The 18277-nt window shown below is 47.5% G+C and overlaps 1 protein-coding gene across 2 annotated transcripts in view; it reads left to right on the top strand.

Annotated features, from left to right (window-relative positions):
* The window catches only part of tln1 (talin 1), a 59740-nt gene that overhangs the window by 12132 nt on the left and 29331 nt on the right, over positions 1 to 18277 (top strand). The window contains exons 2-18 of one of the 2 annotated variants that reach the window (XM_077019689.1): positions 3281 to 3351; positions 7423 to 7585; positions 9041 to 9138; positions 9816 to 9945; positions 10122 to 10274; positions 10421 to 10563; positions 11429 to 11556; positions 11717 to 11777; positions 12380 to 12484; positions 12626 to 12781; positions 13837 to 13938; positions 14341 to 14417; positions 14988 to 15168; positions 16414 to 16527; positions 16650 to 16758; positions 17027 to 17235; positions 17358 to 17456. In XM_077019689.1, the coding sequence (XP_076875804.1) occupies positions 7456 to 7585; positions 9041 to 9138; positions 9816 to 9945; positions 10122 to 10274; positions 10421 to 10563; positions 11429 to 11556; positions 11717 to 11777; positions 12380 to 12484; positions 12626 to 12781; positions 13837 to 13938; positions 14341 to 14417; positions 14988 to 15168; positions 16414 to 16527; positions 16650 to 16758; positions 17027 to 17235; positions 17358 to 17456 (1995 nt within the window). In that variant the 5' untranslated portion in view covers positions 3281 to 3351; positions 7423 to 7455. The remainder of the gene's footprint in view (positions 1 to 3280; positions 3352 to 7422; positions 7586 to 9040; positions 9139 to 9815; positions 9946 to 10121; positions 10275 to 10420; positions 10564 to 11428; positions 11557 to 11716; positions 11778 to 12379; positions 12485 to 12625; positions 12782 to 13836; positions 13939 to 14340; positions 14418 to 14987; positions 15169 to 16413; positions 16528 to 16649; positions 16759 to 17026; positions 17236 to 17357; positions 17457 to 18277) is intronic. The other variant, XM_077019690.1, reaches the window with a different exon arrangement.

The following is an 18277-nucleotide window of genomic DNA, read 5'->3' as shown; positions in this document are numbered from 1 at the left end:
GCTCACTGGGGGCTTGGACTCGGACACTTGTAAAGCTGCTTTGTGACAACAACTGTTTTAAAAAGTGCTATATAAATTTAATTGATTGATTGATTTATATTGCACTCATGGGACGTGGAGTTCATTTGAAGAGAATATTGGAGGTCCCAGACCCCAGATCAGTGAAGGAGGCACCAGATCATGGCAAGATAGTGAAAGCTTAGATGCATAAACTGATCTGTCAAGCCTTTGTACATCTGTGTGTGCGTGTGTGCGCGCATACACAGGAGCTCATGTGCACGTGTGTGTAGGAGTGACCCTTGAATGAATGTTTGTGTACAGTGTGTAGGGTCTCTTCTACTGAGAGTCCTGTCAGGTCTGAGATCAGCAGTGGGCTGATTAACTAACATCTCCAGCCTGACTAGGTCGACTACATTAGAATCCTCGCACAAAACAACCACTGCCGGGGCCTCTAGCTGTGAAGCTGATGTAAATGTGTGTGACTTTGTGTGAAATGTTTCTGAATTGTTGCTTTGCTGATTTCACATGTAACCAGTCTATTAATCATAACTTGTTTCTCGACACCTTCGCCATCTGTGCCGGTGTAAATAGCGGAATGACACACGCATGCTGGCGTCTTTAGCCACTTCTGCTATCCGCTGTAATTCTGCTATTAGCACCTGTTTTAGCTCGTGGTGTCGTGGTGAGCCATGTGGAAATGTACACACAGCATGACAACACATGGAATGCCACATAAATGCTTTGACTTACAAAGCAGACAACAAGCACATGGAATACAGTCAGACGCCTGAGGTGTGTTAACAGTCCCCCATGAACACCTCTTACTTAATTAGCCACGTGGATCCCCTTTCTGGCTCCTCTGCTCACACCCTGGCGCCGACGGGGGTGCGGCTACCGGGAGTGTGTGTGTGTGTGTGTGTGTGTGTGTGTGTGTGTGTGTGTGTGTGTGTGTGTGTGTGTGTGTGTGTGTGTGTGTGTGTGTGTGTGTGTGTGTGTGTGTGTGTGTGTGTGTGCTCTCAGGTTGCTCTGCTATACTGGCAGGCCTTCTGCCATGCGAGTCGCTCTAGATCGCTCCATAAACAAGGGCTAGCTCTTCAGAGGTGGGCCTACCGCTTTTCTGCACACCAGGTGCTTTGTTTACTGTACTAGGGGTGTGTGTAGGGGTGCGTGTGTGTGTGTGTGGGGTGTGTAGGGATGTGTGAGGGTGTGGTCAGACATGGGTGTGTGTAACGCGTGAGTGAATGTGGCGTGCTGATTACTGGTTGTCATGTGTAAGATGTTTGGTCCAGGAAGTGGCTTGCTGACCGTTATCTGCCCGCCGTCTGCGTGACGTGGGGATTTCAGCTCTGTGCGAGTGATTGTGACTTCGGCAAGGGTAGAGGGCGGTGGTAGCTGTTCTGGTCACTTTGCATCCTCTCCTGTCCTCTCCATCGGGACCGGGTGGGGTCTCGTTGAGGGAGGGGTGGTGTAGCGTAGCCGTGTGGCAGCTCGGTGGCGTGTTCACATGGTTCTGTGGTTTGAGCGGAACCAACACCCTGAAGCAACATGTTTATGAAATGCTCAACGTGCATCGAAGTTGTCAGTCACTGTGCACATTTTAATTCCATGTGCTGAAACAGCAGGTTGGTTAAGTTACTGGATGAAGTTGCTCTCATTGGCAGTTATTTGAGATATTTGAAAGTTCCCTCTTTTTGTGTTTTTTTTCTTCAGTGACATAAAATTGGGACATCGATCAGTTTTAGAGTGCAGCTTCACATATAATTTTACAGGCCTCTGGCGGCGATCTTATAATTTGTGCATTAGCAACGTTTCATTTAACACATTGAGATGTTTGTTTTATATTCATATTCCCTCCTTTTCTATAAGCTAAACAAACCCTCCCTTCCTTTGCCCAAGCTCGAAATTACACAGGATACACTACTCCCAGCTGGGGGAGAGCCAGCTGTGTGTGTGTGTGTGTGTGTGTGTGTGTGTGTGTGTGTGTGTGTGTGTGTGTGCGTGCTCCCTCTCTGCCTGCAGATAGCTAAAATTCCCTTTTATGGCATTGAAGGGCGATTTAAACAGGAAATGACATCATGCTGAGGCAGAGCATGAGCTCCTTCTGCTGTGCAGCATTCCACACGGCATGAGTCGCCGCTCGTCGGGAACGCTGTACTGACACTCCAGTCACCTAACGGCACACCGAAATAGCCCGGCAACGTTTTAATGGCCACGTGTTTTTAATTGAGATGTCATTACATCCACGATGGAAATGAGTGGTAGCAGGAATTAAAAATCCCCCCCCCCCCCCCCCCCCCCCCCCAGCCGAGGTCTGAGGAAGAGCGGAACTATCTGGGCGGCTAGAGACGCCCCGCCGTGCTGTGGGGGATCGGTTAAACGCGGCCCCCCAGAAGGGGAACGCCAGTCCGCTTTGAGACGTCAGTCTGCCGCACATGCGTGTCATTCTCGGAGAGGTGTAGACGCGCCGGTCTGCCTTGCTAGGAGCTTATTATGGCTTCTAACTCTCTGGTAAATAGAGCAGAGCTATGCTGGTGATTTAGTTACTCTTATCTTAGACGGCCCGTTGCTGGAGGCAGACGTCTGCTCTTCCTACTGTGGAACAACTAGCCGCACAATGACTGCTGCCCTTTCATCTAGAGCTGTTTCTGCATCCTACTGTTTCACACAGACCATGTCATTACTATCACTGAAAACAGCAGTATTCAAATATCCCGGAGTCGTTCCGCAATGAAGAAACTGCAGAATTGCTTCATGGACTGTTTTACTCAGTTCCCCCCATGAAGCAGACATTCAGAGTTGCTGTAATGTCAAGGGGCTGTGCAGGACTGACTGCAGGACTGACCTGCTAGCCTGTCCTTGCTGGGAAGGGTGAATGGGTCAGTGGAAGCCGTCGACTGGGATAAATGTATCCTGGTGATTACAGTTCCACATCACTGGTAATGATGGGAATGAGAGTGATGGGATTGGGCCCGATTGCTCCCTGAACCTGACGGGTCCCCAGCTGCTGACCTCTGGCCATTTCCTGTACATCTTTAAGCCCTAGTTTTCTCCAACCCTCATGTCTTCAGTCTCACCATCTCTTCAGTTGCCTCTTTGTGGTCGGACTACATCTCTTCCTGTTTCTTGGGAGACGGGTGGCCTGTCACTCGCTGTCTGGATGTGTTATTAGTGCATTACTGATCGATGTCACTTGAGAAGATGAAAAATATCTTACGGGGAAAAAAAACTGTTAATAACGAATAGTGTATGTTAAGGGTTTGTCTTGGTTTTGCCCTCACAGATACAGAAGACGACCCCAGACAGCCACATCCCTCTGGGAGGCCCTCTCCCACTTCTAGAAGATTCCATCAGGTACCGTTACTGATCCCGCTGTGCTTCACCCAAAACTCCAATCCTGCACAGTGACTCACCTCCTCATCCCCGCTGAATGTGTAATCGATGTAACATTACATATGTAATAGGCACCGTCAAGGGCCCGTTTAGGGAGCGTGAGCAAACAACTGCGTCAGGAAAATGCCCCCATCGGCCGCCACTTAGCGGCGCGGTGCAATTAGCGTGCCATTCACAGCTGTTGTGTTTCTCCCCATCGCTAGACTTCAGAATCCTTTCTGCTTTCTTTATCTCCTCTTCTGTATCGTGGTGCTCTGCAGTGACCTCACTGGGAATCATCTCCAATGTCTTTCGGGACATTCGACCCTTTTCTCATTACACCACATGCTATGCTGTGAGCAGATGAGCTCGTTTTTTATTTATTTATTTATTTATTTACTATGGGGCTCATAAATAGCACTGCTGTCTTCTGGGTAACAGCCCACCACAGTCAAAGTAAAGATCTTATGGCTCCTACATCATGGTTACCTCACATCATACACCAATATGCAGCGCACCGTGCCTTTGTGTAAGACGTGTTTGTGCAAGTCTTGTTGCACGCTGCAATAAATAAACGCAGCCGAATGCTTCTGCTGCACCACAGTGTAAATGTGAAAGTAACAGTTTCACCTACTGACTCTGTTAACCCCCCCCCCCCAACCCAACATAAGCGGAAGGCAGCATACGGCTTTGAGTCTTGCCTCTTGCATGTTGGTGTGTTCTGGTGCGTTATCTTTAACTGGGAGGGGGGGGGGGGGGGGGGGGGGGGGGGGGGACAGGAAGTATAGACGAGGGAGTGTGCCAGGGCTCCGGTGGTGACCCAGGCGCTGGACTCTTTCCGGCCTGCGCATGGTCACAGCGTGGCCTGTTTATATCCCAGCATGATCCGAGCTCTGACCTACTGACTGCTTGTTCTTACAGTGTTCCCCAGCAGGGTTCTTTGCTAAATACTGCACTCAGTTCAGATGTTTTAAAGAAGCAGCTCGCCGACTCCCACACGGCTACTACACCGTTCTCTTTGCGGCTGGCTCGAAGTTCTTTCCAGCAGAAGTAATGGTAACAAATGGTGTGTTCATGAGCTTTCTCACAGTTTTTGGGTGTGAAAGGTATGTGGAGGAGGAACCCGACAGAGGAATCTGCTTGAGTGTGAAGGTGTTTGGGGGGGCAGAGTCTGCCAATAATATGTTCAAGCCAAAAGGCAATGTGTTGGGCAGTCCCTTTAAACCACCATGCTGCAACATACTTAAAGCTGTGTTGTCCTGCCTGTCTTTGTTGTTGGAGCACACAGTTAATCAATGTTACACTTTTTAAAGCTCAGCTTCATATGCCACCACAATGGCCTGCTTCATCACGCACACAAACGATGCTTTTCTCCTTCAGGAGAACTCGGAGACCTCCATTAATAGAGCTCCTTGTTCGCACTCTGCGTTTTCCACGCTGGCCCTCACCAGAAACAGACGCCCCTGCCCGAGAGCTTTCGTGCCTTTTCACCCCCATAGAGCCCCGATCAGAGAGGCCATGCTCCTCACAAATTAGTGCCGTTGCTTATCTGGAGTTGTAATTAACCCTGATGTCAAACGTTATTATTTATAACCTGTTTTTTTTCCACATTTTATCTCTACACAAGGCACATTGCATCTAGAAAACATCATTAAGCTGCTTTATTAACTAACCTAAACCAGACATCTTAATGATATCCACAGGAAGGCAGCAGAGTTTAGTGTACAGGTCTCCTCAGAAAGTGTGTGTGGTGGACAGACTGACCCCCATGACTATTGGTCTGTGCTGCTAAGATGTGGGATTACAGTGTTCCCAATGTTCAGTTAGAACTGCTTATGGTTTCCTGCACTTTGAAGAGATGATGTCATTGACCTTGGCTGAGCCGGTGGTCATTTTAAATTTTCTTTGCAACTGTTTATGCTAATCTTTCATTTTTGTTTGCAACTTTTTAGTTTTTTTTTTTTTTTTTTTTTTTAAGAACTGTATATGGCAAAATAAAAGTTTGGTTTGTGCTGCTACGAGAAATGCCATTTTGAGTCATTAACTGCTTACTTTAGGGTTTTCACTTACCACATGACCACAGACTTTGAGACTGGTTCCTGGACAACGCAAACTGTTTATTCGCCCAATCTGTAACACATCTTATTGGCTGTTTAATTTCAGAACCAGGAAGTAAGGCCATGTACTGGAAAATAAAGGTCATGTGCTAGCTTTGGGAATGGCGGTTTCACTGTTGCCCCACAAAGTGCTTATTTTGGTGCGGGTGAAAAGTCCCCCTCCCCGGCGTGACCTCTTGAAGGTTGAATCTGAGGAGGACTTGTTGGGGTTGTAGGGGGGTTTAGGGGTGGGGGGCATATCCCTTCATCATACCCCCTAAATTTAGAGGCAGTGTGGCCAGGATGGGGGTCTGGAATTCGAGAAGTACAGCTTCAGAGAACCCGTGCCAATAGTAAAAGAGGCAGAGAGATACAACTGCAGCATCATGGACTGGGTGAATTGGGCTGGATGTTCCTGCCACCACCTCCTCCAGTGTTCTCGCGTAGTATTAATGCTCTGTAAGTGTCTCACTGAATATGGATTACTCTCTCTCATTTGGTATTTTATTGTGAGGTCGCAATGAGGGTGTTTGCATATTTCTGGTATTTGAGAAATATGAAGCAGTTGGGTTAACCTCAATTCTAATTACCAGTCCAAAATGTCCCTCAGTGCCATTCGGTAAACATGTTTACATGTGAGAGCAGTTGATGAGGTTTTTGTTGTTGTTGTTGTTCATGTTTTGTTGAATGTGAATTTGAGTTTTCATAAGCACCTCAAAAACAGAACGGCATTACGATGGGGTCCATCTGTGTCATCACTGACTCAAAATGGTTCCTCTGTCACAGCCTGTGCTGTTCCTCTTTTACTGAACGCGGAACTGTGTCTGAGGACACACATCCACCAGTAAAAGATTGCCCACGAAATGACCATAAATGCAGCCGATGGTCTTGCTTTATTTTAATATAGGTTCCTTTTAATTTCGGCTTGGTGTTAATTCTCACACTAACGCAGACATGAGAAAGATGAACCCACTAGCGAAGCGCTAAGAGAACGTGTGGAGTTCAGAGGTCTTGAGTGCTAGGGCCCATTAGCTTAGCATCGCTTAAGGTCACTTGCCAGGATTTCAGTGTGGAGTTTTGATTCTGAAATACTGGCGGTGTTTTGACAGAGTTATTTCCTGCTCCTCATCCTGACAATGCTGACACAGGCCATAAATTTTCAAACGTTCATAGTAATCCTTCAGATGGGACATGACTTCATGAAGGAAAGAGGAAGAATAACTGTGTCAACTGTTCAGTTTATCAGCAGTGAACACTTTTGAAAAATGTCCTCGCTCGTCCTAACGAGTTACATACAGTCAAAAGAGTGTGTGAGCCTGATTGGTGTGTACGCACGATCGGCATGTTTACTGTATTATCAGTAAGAGGAGATAGTAACACAATGGTAGGTGGACAGGACCATAAAACAAACAAGACCATGGAAACAAGATCCAGCATGCAGTATTCTACAGACCAATCACATAAGATCCTTAACTACTGGTCTTGAGTGTGTTGTTGGTTTACATGACCAAGGTTGCATGGTTAACTGAGATTTCTCAGTTAGCCGGCCCGGCCGCATTAACCAGGAGGAGCGTTCCTAACTGAGACATGTTGCTTTGTGAAGTCCCCCTCCTTTTGAGAAAGTTTGAAATCCTGTCTGAGGGGAAATTAATGCCATCTGAGTAGGCAGCGTTCAGCAGTCCACGTCTTCAGGACTGAAAGGATGAGAACAGTGATGTATGACTCATTTACTAATTTAAAAGGAATGCAACATGTGGACAACACACTTGTCTTTCCAAATGCAGGCAAACATAATCTCTTTTGAGCGTGTGTGCATGTGCGTGTGTGTGTGTGAGTCATTGTGTCCAAAAAAATTGATTCATGAGATCTTGTCTACTTAGACTTAAGCACTTTGGATATATGCAGATTTTTTTGTGTGAATAGATGTTGAAAATGTTTTGTTGTCTTTTTGTTGCAGGTGTAGCAGTGACATAGACACAGGAACACAGCCATGGTGGCACTGTCACTGAAGATCGGGGTGGGGAACGTGGTGAAGACCATGCAGTTCGAGCCCTCCACGATGGTGTATGACGCCTGTCGCATCATCAGGGAGAGAGTTCCGGAAGCTCAGCTTGGCCAGCGTGAGTGCGGTGTTCGCCATCACCACCGTGCCCTCAGCGCCAGGAATAAACAACCAATCAAAATGTACACCGTACACAACCAATCAAGGGCCAGACAGATAAGCCCGTTTATTTTTGTAAATCTCACCACAGCAAAAGCCTCCCGAGTTGGAAATAGTAGCAGTTTGTATACACAGTGGCTGGACTCTTGCGTGTGTGGTGTATGAGCCCCAGTGCTGTTTTAGATTGGGGGATTTAGGGATTTTAAGGGAGCTATTCTATTGTCAGGTCATCGCTCAGAATGCCCTCAGAAATGCCAGTTCAGTGAATGGCACTCAATGTTGTGTAAAGTACTTTTTACCAAGGTCACATACACACAAAGTGAGATGTTTTTATATTTCTGCACTTCAGTGTGTGTGAATACACACTGTCCCTGTGCCAACGACTTACCCTGGATTTTCGAAGGATTATCTCCTCTATTCTTCTATCTATTTATGAGATAATCTTTCTCATTTCATGACTTGAGTAACACAAATCCCGACACGCTGGCCAGGACGAGTTCTTCTCCTCTCCTCTTCCTTTCGGCGTGCTTATGATACATTGATTTAGGCAAATCTAGAGTTTCAGTAGTTTTATTTGGGCACGATTGACCTGTTCAGTTCTGCCCTATTTGTGGAAAAGTGTACTAAAAGGATTAAGGAAGGATTAGGATCGGGATACGAGGTGCAGGCTGGCCTAAGGTCGTCCCTCTGACAATGAAGCGTTTGACGAACTCCTGGACCACAGACCTCTGTCCTCAACCCCAGCCACTCTTGAAGAACAAACCCTGCGTTCTCCTTTCAGCCAGCAGCCCCCATAAAAGTCCCTCCCTTCTGAGGAATGAATGAACTCCCAGAAAGTACACTCAGAAAGAAGAGTTTCAAACAAAGCTAGCTTGTTGCTCGGTGACAGCCTCATTTGGGCGTGGTTGGGTCTCTGGGCTTACGTAACAGCTTCCCTCCGGACGCTCTCCCCACCACGCTGACTCTGACCTGCGGGTCGTTTCCCGCTCATCTTGGCCTACACCGGCCGCTCAAATGGAAGGTTTAGCGTCTTAAATGGCAGGCAGGCACCCACTATCTGCGCCCTGAGGGCGGAGAAGTCCGACTGCTGCCAAGCACGCAGCACGGCCGAGCACCTCTTTTGTGGTTTTAAAGAATCGAAGCATGTTTTGAGTGCCACCTTATGTAATTTCTGGTGTCTGTAATGCAAAGTTTAAAAGACTCAGAAATGTTCAGCAGAATTGTACCTCTTCTGTGGCACTTCCTCATTTTGTCCATGAGAAATGGCGTTTCTATTAATATCATCTTGGAATAAATCAGGCCGCACTGACACAATGTGTTACTCATGGTCTTCCTCCATACACATTCTGTCCAGTCACTCCCTCAGATTCATAGACACAATTAGATTTCATATGAATCTTCTCTCTTCCTGCAGCCAACGACTATGGCCTGTTCCTCTCGGACGAGGACCCAAAGAAAGGCATCTGGCTGGAAGCAGGGAAAGCCCTAGACTACTACATGCTGAGAAATGGGGTGAGTCAGGCAGTTGGTCGGGCAGCCGAGGCAGGAATGTGTGTCTGCTGGCACATACTCCTCCCCACCCCCTATTCTCTCTCTCTTTCTCTCTCTTTCTCTCTCTCTCACCCTCACACCCACATGTGCGCACACATACAAACTTTCTAAATTGGCTACACTATGGAGGCGGAGTTGTGACTCCTTTAGGTTAGTGTAATTTTAAAGATTCGCTGTATGTGTTCACTGTGTTGTGCGTATTTCACGGCCCGTGGCACATGGAACATGTATTGAGGTATGTAATGATTGCTGTCTGCTCTCACAGCAGCACAGGAAGGTGGCCCGACATGCTTGCACATGAAAACAAAGCTGTAAAAGTCAGCAAGAATCTGTTTCCAAACCTGCAAAGCTCAGGTTCTGGGATTCATGTCTTAACACGATACGCATATGAAATAACTGCTCACTGAGGCTTTTTCATAATATCAGATTTCTGGTAGGTCAGTTCAGTGAGATTAGCCGTTTCTACCATCCAGCTACGATTACGATGATGCCACAGTCACGGTTTAATATTGTGATGCTGTGACATTGGAGAACAAAGCTTAACTAAGCCATGGGCAAAGCTGTGTAGAGCTGATCCAGGTCCCAGGACGGGTGTATTAATATGGGGACACCGCTTGTCTTCCTGCTGTGCTTGGCAGGACACACTCGAGTACAAGAAGAAACAGAGACCACTCAAGATTCGCATGTTGGACGGGACGGTGAAAACGGTCATGGTGGATGACTCCAAAATCGTCACTGACTTGCTTATGACCATCTGTGCCAGAATAGGTGAGAAAGTCGATGTTTGCTGTTAAATGATCGGGTCTGCTTGCTCTCCAGGTGCTGTCGGAACTAGTCCTGTCCGGTTAGGTTGGGTCTGGCCTCGAGATGCGGGTGTCTTACATGATCCCGCGTGACCCGCGGTGCCAACCAGCAGCTGAGAACGTCCGTTTTCTCCTGTTTAGGCATCACGAACTATGACGAGTACTCACTTGTGCGGGACGTGGGGGAGGAGAAGAAGGAGGAGACCACGGGGACGCTGAAGAGAGACAAGACCCTCCTGAGGGACGACAAAAAGATGGAGAAGCTCAAACAGAAGCTCCACACCGACGATGAGCGTACGTCCGCTCCTGCACCTCCACCCTGACCTGAAGCTCCTGCGGAGTTTCAGAGCACGCTGTGGAACACCTCGAAGTTTCAGATTATTGTATGATCACGCAGTCGTTTCCGAATTCACGTATTCTAAACTCTCGTGTGGGTGTAGTGAACTGGCTGGACCATGGGCGAACGCTGCGTGAGCAAGGCGTGGAGGAGACGGAGATGCTTCTCCTCAGGAGGAAGTTCTTCTACTCCGATCAGAACGTCGACTCCAGAGACCCAGTCCAGCTTAACCTGCTCTATGTTCAGGTAACTGATAATGCCTTAACTCCATGTAACCATGAGACCCACACTGCTGATTTAGGCCAGTCTGCCTGAAATGTTCAGGAGTTTTGAGAATATTAAGCACCAAATTAGTCAAATATTCTGATCTGTAGTCTAACCTAAAACAGCTAAAAACCTTTGTGGCCTGTTTAGGAAAATGTTATTGAATATTGATTCACATTTCAATCAAACCGTAGTAATACAACCTAATGTGGATAAACAGCACTGGTAGAGCATCAGAGGTAACATTTGAATATGGTGACCACATGTTTTGTGTGGGCTGTTCTTTGAAATCTTCATACGAGTTGCACCAAGTAACCAGCTGCGGCTGATTTGATTAAACAGATGGACATCTCGGATATCGCTCATTGACTTTTCCTGTATCAAAACTACAGTGGGTCATACAGAGCTGCTGTTCTGACCAAAGTAACTTTTGTGCTGTATTTGTTTATCTTTATGCTTTTTCTTCCCAGTAATATCTCATGTGGCTTCAGGAGAACATCTCGCACATATGACTCATAAGCCGTGTTGTATTTAGCTTCTGGTTTATAAGAGCAATTTGTTTTATTAAAAATGTTCTTTTGAATATCTGCTTGAGATAATGTACTTGCCTTGTCATTTTAATAATGTTTATCCTTTAGACTAAAGGCTAAATAATGTTTACTGAGACTAAAATGGTGTTCCATGCCTAACTGAGGACCCATACCCTGAAGTGTATTCTGAAGTCTTGTGTCTCTGCATCGAGGCTCTGTGTCTTGACCCCGGTCCTGACACAGTCCTGACGGTTCTGAACACCAGCTGTCTGCATGCGTGGCTGCTAACTCACCATGAGCCACTCTTCCTTACTCAGGCCCGGGACGACATTCTGAACGGCTCCCACCCCGTCTCCTTTGACAAGGCCTGCGAGTTCGCCGGTTACCAGTGTCAGATCCAGTTTGGCGACCACAACGAGTCCAAACACAAGCCGGGTTTCCTTGAGTGAGTTTTCTCATTCACTTGTTGCATAAGCTGTATTGCCATTTCACTGAATGGATAGACATGCACACAACATTTCTGTCTGACCAAAGGCCTTTCATTAGTAAAATGGCGTCCTTATTCAGATATTTGGGTTAACCCGCCTCTCCACATCCCCTTCCAGCTTGAAAGAGTTCCTGCCAAAAGAGTATGTGAAGAACAAAGGCGAGAAAAAGATCTTCCAGGTGAATGTTGTGGAGCTTGGCAGGTTGACGCAGATCTTTGGAGCGAGGTCTTTCTGGGCTCGAGCACAGCAGCAGGGGCAGCTGGGATATGGCTGTCGGTGGTGGCTTGCGCTCTCTCTCTCTCTCTCTGTGTCTCTCCAACTCTCTCTCTCCCTCCCTCCCTCCCTCTCTCTGCCTCTCTCTGCTGTCTGTCTGTGTCTGTCCTCCACCCATCTCTCTGTTTTTTTTTCTTCTCCCCCTTTCTCCCCTTCTTTTTCTTCTCCCTTTCTGCCTCCCTACCACTCTGATTCAACAAGGGACACATACTCAGACTGAGAACACACAAGCATGACTCGGGCAAATTCAAAACATTTGTGAGGACGTCTAACCATCCAACCACATTATAGTAATGGCCCATGTGTGTAGGGAACCATGCACAAAAGGACGAATGCGATGATTAGTGTGGAATAATGCCTGAGGCTGTTGAGTGCAATCTGCATGCGTATGTGTTTGAGCCTGCTGTCACTGGCTTGTCTGTGCTGTAGGCCATCACCGCTCCTGCTATGCACAATGACACTCAGATCTGTCGGCTGTTGGGCTGACTTTTTCTGTCTGCCCCTCAGGCACACAAAAACTGCCAAAACATGACTGAGATCGAAGCCAAAGTCAGCTACGTCAAACTGGCCCGCTCTCTCAAAACCTACGGTGTGTCCTTCTTCTTGGTAAAGGTAAAAGATTCCTTCTTGTGATTATAACTCAAGTGAACTTGATCCAGTGTGCTCGAGGCTGTGCGTTCATCATGAACGGCTGGCTAAGGGAACTGTTCCTGGATCAGTGGGGCTCATGCAGAGTGCGTCTCCCTGCCACAGGAGAAGATGAAGGGCAAAAACAAACTGGTGCCTCGTTTGCTGGGCATCACCAAGGAGAGTGTGATGAGGGTGGATGAGAAGACCAAGGAGGTGATGCAGGAGTGGAGCCTGACCAACATCAAGCGATGGGCCGCCTCGCCCAAGAGCTTCACCCTGGTGAGCCCTGGCCTTCCTGGTTGCTCTACTTTGAATTGGATCTACCTGCAAATGTATTTTGTGGTTATAATCCTGAAGCTTTTAAGTGTAGGAGTGATTGTTAAAATAAGAAACATTTTTCAAGGGATGTTGTGCTCTGATGCTGAGCACTGCTTCTCTAGGTCTTATGGCACATGAATTACAGTTATGCACAGCTGGCCAAATCAGTCCAAACCCACAAAGTGGAGAATAGAAGAAACTGGTTTATCTTAATGTCAAATATTCAAATGCTTCTTAAAGTGTTGTGATTCTTGGCAACATGCGTCATATGTTGATCAGTTTATTTTGAAGCATTAAGTTACCAAACATGCCATTTGAAGTCAGACTCCTATGAATTCCTAAGATATGGATGCATATTTCACCATTCAGAGCAATAATAAACAGGATTATTCTAATATAATTGCTTGATACTCAAACTCCACTTCCTGTTAAGAACGTCTGCACCCCCCCCCCCCCCCCCCCCAAAAAAAAAACAAAAAAAAAAAACAAATTGGATCTCTTTTAGATCATGCAGGGAAAAATACGTTAGATGTGCCCGCCAGTGTTTATTTTTTAATTTTTTTAATGTCTGGGGAAATATTCAGGCAATTGTTTCCTGGAACATCACCAGGGTGCTGAGAACTGGCTTCACCAAGCACGACTGGGAAAGAAATGGGTTCAGTTTTAAGACTGTGGCCAGATCATAATCTCTCACAGCCTGTGCATCTGCCATTGAGACTCATCAGCTGGTAATGGCTCTCAAGGCTGTGGGAGCCCGTAAAATATGTCCGTCTGTTTTCTTGGGTTCAGTAACTGTGGTACCATCCTAATGATTGCACTGCCAGTGCCCTTTGCCATTTGTGCCGCTCCCGAGTTTGACGATCGAAGTCAGTAGCTCCAGATGAGAGTTAGCCATTACACCTTGATCAGATCCCAGAATGGGACTCTGATTCAGTGTGTAAATCAGTGGTCTTGTAAGAGCTTTTGTTCCGTTTGTAAAGGGTATCAGTGATGTGAAGATAGCCTCTCTTCCTTAGGACTTTGGCGATTATCAAGATGGCTACTATTCAGTCCAGACGACTGAGGGAGAGCAGATTGCACAGCTGATCGCTGGGTACATCGACATCATCCTCAAAAAGGTATCGGATTCGCATACTCACATACATACGAGAAAATGAGCTTTGCAGAACTTAAAATAGATTTTGATTCTTCTTGGGGATCAATCTGTTTCCACAAAGTAGGAAGCCACACAACAGTCTTTTACATGGATTTTTCTCCACTTTTGTAGGAACTATTATGCACTATTATGATGTTCTAATACATCATCATCTCTCCTACAGAGTAGTTGGTAGCACTGAGTTATTCTGTCAGTCACTTTTCACTGATGGCAGTGGGTGTGTAACACATCTTTGGGGGAAGAACCTCCGTTGGTTCACAGGACACGGTGGAATTCCACAACAAACCTTAACGCTTGACCTCCGAAGGGGCAGGCAGTATAACAACAAAGTGCCTCTAACCACATGGACCCTCTCTGTCCACAGAAAAAGAGCAAAGACCACTTTGGCTTAGAAGGAGACGAGGAGTCGACTATGCTGGAGGACTCTGTTTCGCCTAAAAAGTAATACATCATACGGTTCTGTCAGAAACACCTGTTCAACTCCGCCCCATTCAAGACCCCAGATATTCCAAACTGCTTTGGCTGGAAAGGTTTTCACATGTGCTTTCACACATGGCAGAACTTGATATACTGAAGAGTTGATTATGGTCTTAAGCGCTGAATAATGGTTCAGAACAGGAGATAGGACAGTGGAAGAAAGCCATATGCAAATCTGGAAAACCTGTAATCTCAGGTATTCAAATAAAGAGGTTTCTCAGCTGTAGATCAAATTTGAATATGCTTTTGGAAAGTCCATTTAGGCCACAATCTGTGAAGCAGTGATTGATTTTCCTGCCTTGGTTTTCTTGAGAAATATTTCCCCTCATAGACCATTTTCCCTTTTAAATCGATTTCATATGTTCTGTCTCCAGCGTGTTTTATCACCATACATATGTCCATCTGAATGTACTACACCTTTGTGTGTTATACACATGACACAAGATATTCTACATAATTTAACCCAAGTGGTAGCCATAGATCATGATGGGGTGTGTGTGTGTGTGTGTGTGTGTGTGTGTGTGTTGCCTGTAGGTCAACGTTGCTGCAGCAGCAGTTCAACAAGGTGGGCCGTGTGGAGACAGGCTCCGTGGCCCTACCCGCCATCATGCGCTCTGGTGCGGGCGGCCCGGAGAGCTTCCACATGGGCTCCATGCCCCAGGCCAAGCAGCAGATCACCAGCGGCCAGATGCACACGGGACACATGCCCCCTCTGGTGAGCACCTGCTGGGGCTGCCCCGGTCCTCCAGGGGCCCCGTGATGGGGCTTTGCAAATGCCAAGTGTAATACACACAACTCAGCTATGGAGAAGGACTCCTGTGGTGTGGCGTTAGTCAGATTGACACAGACATCACAATGGCTGCTCGTCCATGCAGCTGGAGGCCTGCTCATACTCACACATCCACACACTTGCACATCCACACACTCGCACGTGCACATACTACACACACGTCCACACACTTGCACGCCCACACACTTACACGTGCATACACTACACACTCTTAATTTCACTTCTACACACTCTTAATGTCACAACTACACACTCTTAATTTCACTTCTACAATCACACTTTCACTTCTACACACTCACGCTAGCACGTCCGCACACGCACGTCCACACACTCGCACGTCCACACATTACACACTCTTATTTTCACTTCTACACACTCACACTTTCACTTCTACACGCTCGCACGTCCACACACGCACGTCCACACACTCGCACGTGCACACACTACACACTCTTTATTTTCACTTCTACACACTCTTAATTTAACTTCTACACACTCGCATGTCCACACACGCACGTCCACACACTACACACTCTTATTTTCACTTCTACACACTCACACTCTCACGTCCACACGCTCGCACGTCCACACACTACACACTCTTTATTTTCACTTCTACACTCGCACGTCCACACGCTCACACATCCACACACTACACACTCTTATTTTCGCTTCTACACACTCACACTTTCGCTTCTACACACTCACACTTTCACTTCTACAAGCTCACATTTCTACACACTCACACTTTCGCTTCTACACACACTTTTGCTTCTACACACGCTTACTTTCACATCTTCACACTCACTTCTACAAGCTCACATTTCTACACAGTCTTACTTTCACTTCTACACAGTTTTACTTTCACTTCTACACAGTCTTACTTTCGCTTCTACACACTTTTACTTTCACTTACACACACACACACACACACACACACACACACACACACACACACACACACACAGGAGGCCCAGAAGTGGCCTGTTCCCCTCGGCTTTGCGCTGGTCTGTATGTCAGTTTAAGGTAAAGCCAGGTTGTGTGTAAACAACGTTTCATGCATGTCAACAAAGTACTGTTACACAGGCAAGAATAAAACCACACACACTTACTAATACATCAAGTAGCATCCCAGGAGTGTAACATGTACACACGTGTCTGCTGCTGTAGACCTCAGCCCAGCAGGCGCTGACCGGCACCATCAACTCCAGCATGCAGGCTGTGCAGGCGGCCCAGGCCTCTCTGGACGAGTTTGACACGCTGCCGCCACTCGGCACGGACGCGGTGAGACTCGCCGCACGCACCTCTGCACCCTTCTGCATTCCGTGTGTGAGTCGCAGTTCTCCTCACGCCCTGGTTCTGTCTGCCGGCCCGTCCGGGCACGCTCCCGTGTTCTCCTGCGTTAGGCCTCTCAAGCCTGGAGGAAGAACAAGATGGACGAGTCCAAGCACGAGATCCACTCGCAGGTGGACGCCATCACCGCGGGAACAGCCTCGATGGTCAATCTCACCGCAGGTGACCGCTCGCACGGGCACAAGTAGCTGTAGCTGTTTATTCCTTAGTAAAACTGAAGCTTAGCGAATGCAGAAGTGATTCAAGACGCCCTCTCGGGTGCAGAACCTGGTAGCACCTGCTCCAACCTCGTTAGCAGATCAAGTGGGAACTGCAGGTTTGAAAGCAGCGCTCCACCTGTAAGGACATCGGCGCTGCAGTGAGGGTTATGTGGGGTGCTCGTGTAGCCGCGGGTGGTTGTGGACTCACCGTGCCTCTCCCTGTCCGGCAGGGGACCCGGCGGAGACGGACTACACGGCGGTGGGCTGCGCCGTGACCACCATCTCCTCCAACCTGACGGAGATGTCGAGGGGCGTGAAGCTGCTGGCTGCTCTCATGGAGGACGAGGGCGGCAACGGACAGCAGCTGCTGGGAGCCGCACGCAACCTGGCGTGTGCCGTCTCGGACATGCTGAAGACGGCTCAGCCCGCCAGCACAGAGGTTACACACACACACACACACACACACACACACACACACACACACACAGCACTTTACACAGCATGCTGCATTGTTTGTTGTTTCATGTCTTGTAAACATGACTGCGTGTGTGTGTCTAACAGCCTCGCCAGAACCTCCTGCAGGCCGCAGGTAACGTGGGTCAGACCAGTGGAGAGCTGCTACAGCAGATCGGGGAGAGCGATGCTGACCCACACTTCCAGGTACACACACACACACACACACACACACACACACACACCCCCTCTCGCACAGCAGATTAAAAGAATATGACCATCACACTTCCAGGTACACACACACACACACACACACACACACACACACACACACACACACACACACACCTCTCGCACAGCAGATTAAAAGAATATGACCATCACACTTAACAGAATTTATTTACCCTGCCTTCTCTTTGTCGTGGTCTTAACCAGTCCTTGAGCAGAGGATCGTTCAGACACTCGGGACGGACTCGCCATTATAGTCAAACGATGGTAACAGCAGATGGAGGAGCAGTTTATTTCATCAGCCAATCACACTAATGCATTCCTGATCACATGCAGGATCTTGAGTTGGAGATCTTATGTAATCTTGGGATGAATTAATAGTACATAACTCAGAAATGAGAGAAGCCCTGCTGCTTGGGGTTTCAGTGAAACAGCCAATCATAGCTGTGCTCAATCAGGTGATCAGATTAATCAGGTGATCAGTTTAATCAGGTGATCAGTTTTAATTGCAAAACAATGAATTCAACTTCCAGTGGACTTATGCTTTCGACTTGATCAGTTATTATTCTGTTATTCATTCTAGCCACTGGTGCTCCCTACTCTGTGTGGTAATTGGGTGAAACCTCTGGGGGGGGGGGTTAATCGCCCATACCGTGTGTTATCTCTGTCTACATCAGCAGTGCCCTCACTTCTAATACCACAGCTCTCTCCAGCCCGGGGGAGGGCGCCGTTTTTGGGAGGGAAATGCAGTTCTCTGTTAATATTCAGATTTAGTGCTGCGTGAGCCAGAGCTGGACCCC

The sequence above is a fragment of the Brachyhypopomus gauderio genome, chromosome 10 (genome assembly GCF_052324685.1).
Source record: "Brachyhypopomus gauderio isolate BG-103 chromosome 10, BGAUD_0.2, whole genome shotgun sequence".
Lineage (NCBI taxonomy): Eukaryota > Metazoa > Chordata > Actinopteri > Gymnotiformes > Hypopomidae > Brachyhypopomus > Brachyhypopomus gauderio.
The sequence above is the reverse complement of the archived record's forward strand: the minus strand, read 5'-3'. Positions and strand labels throughout refer to the sequence as shown.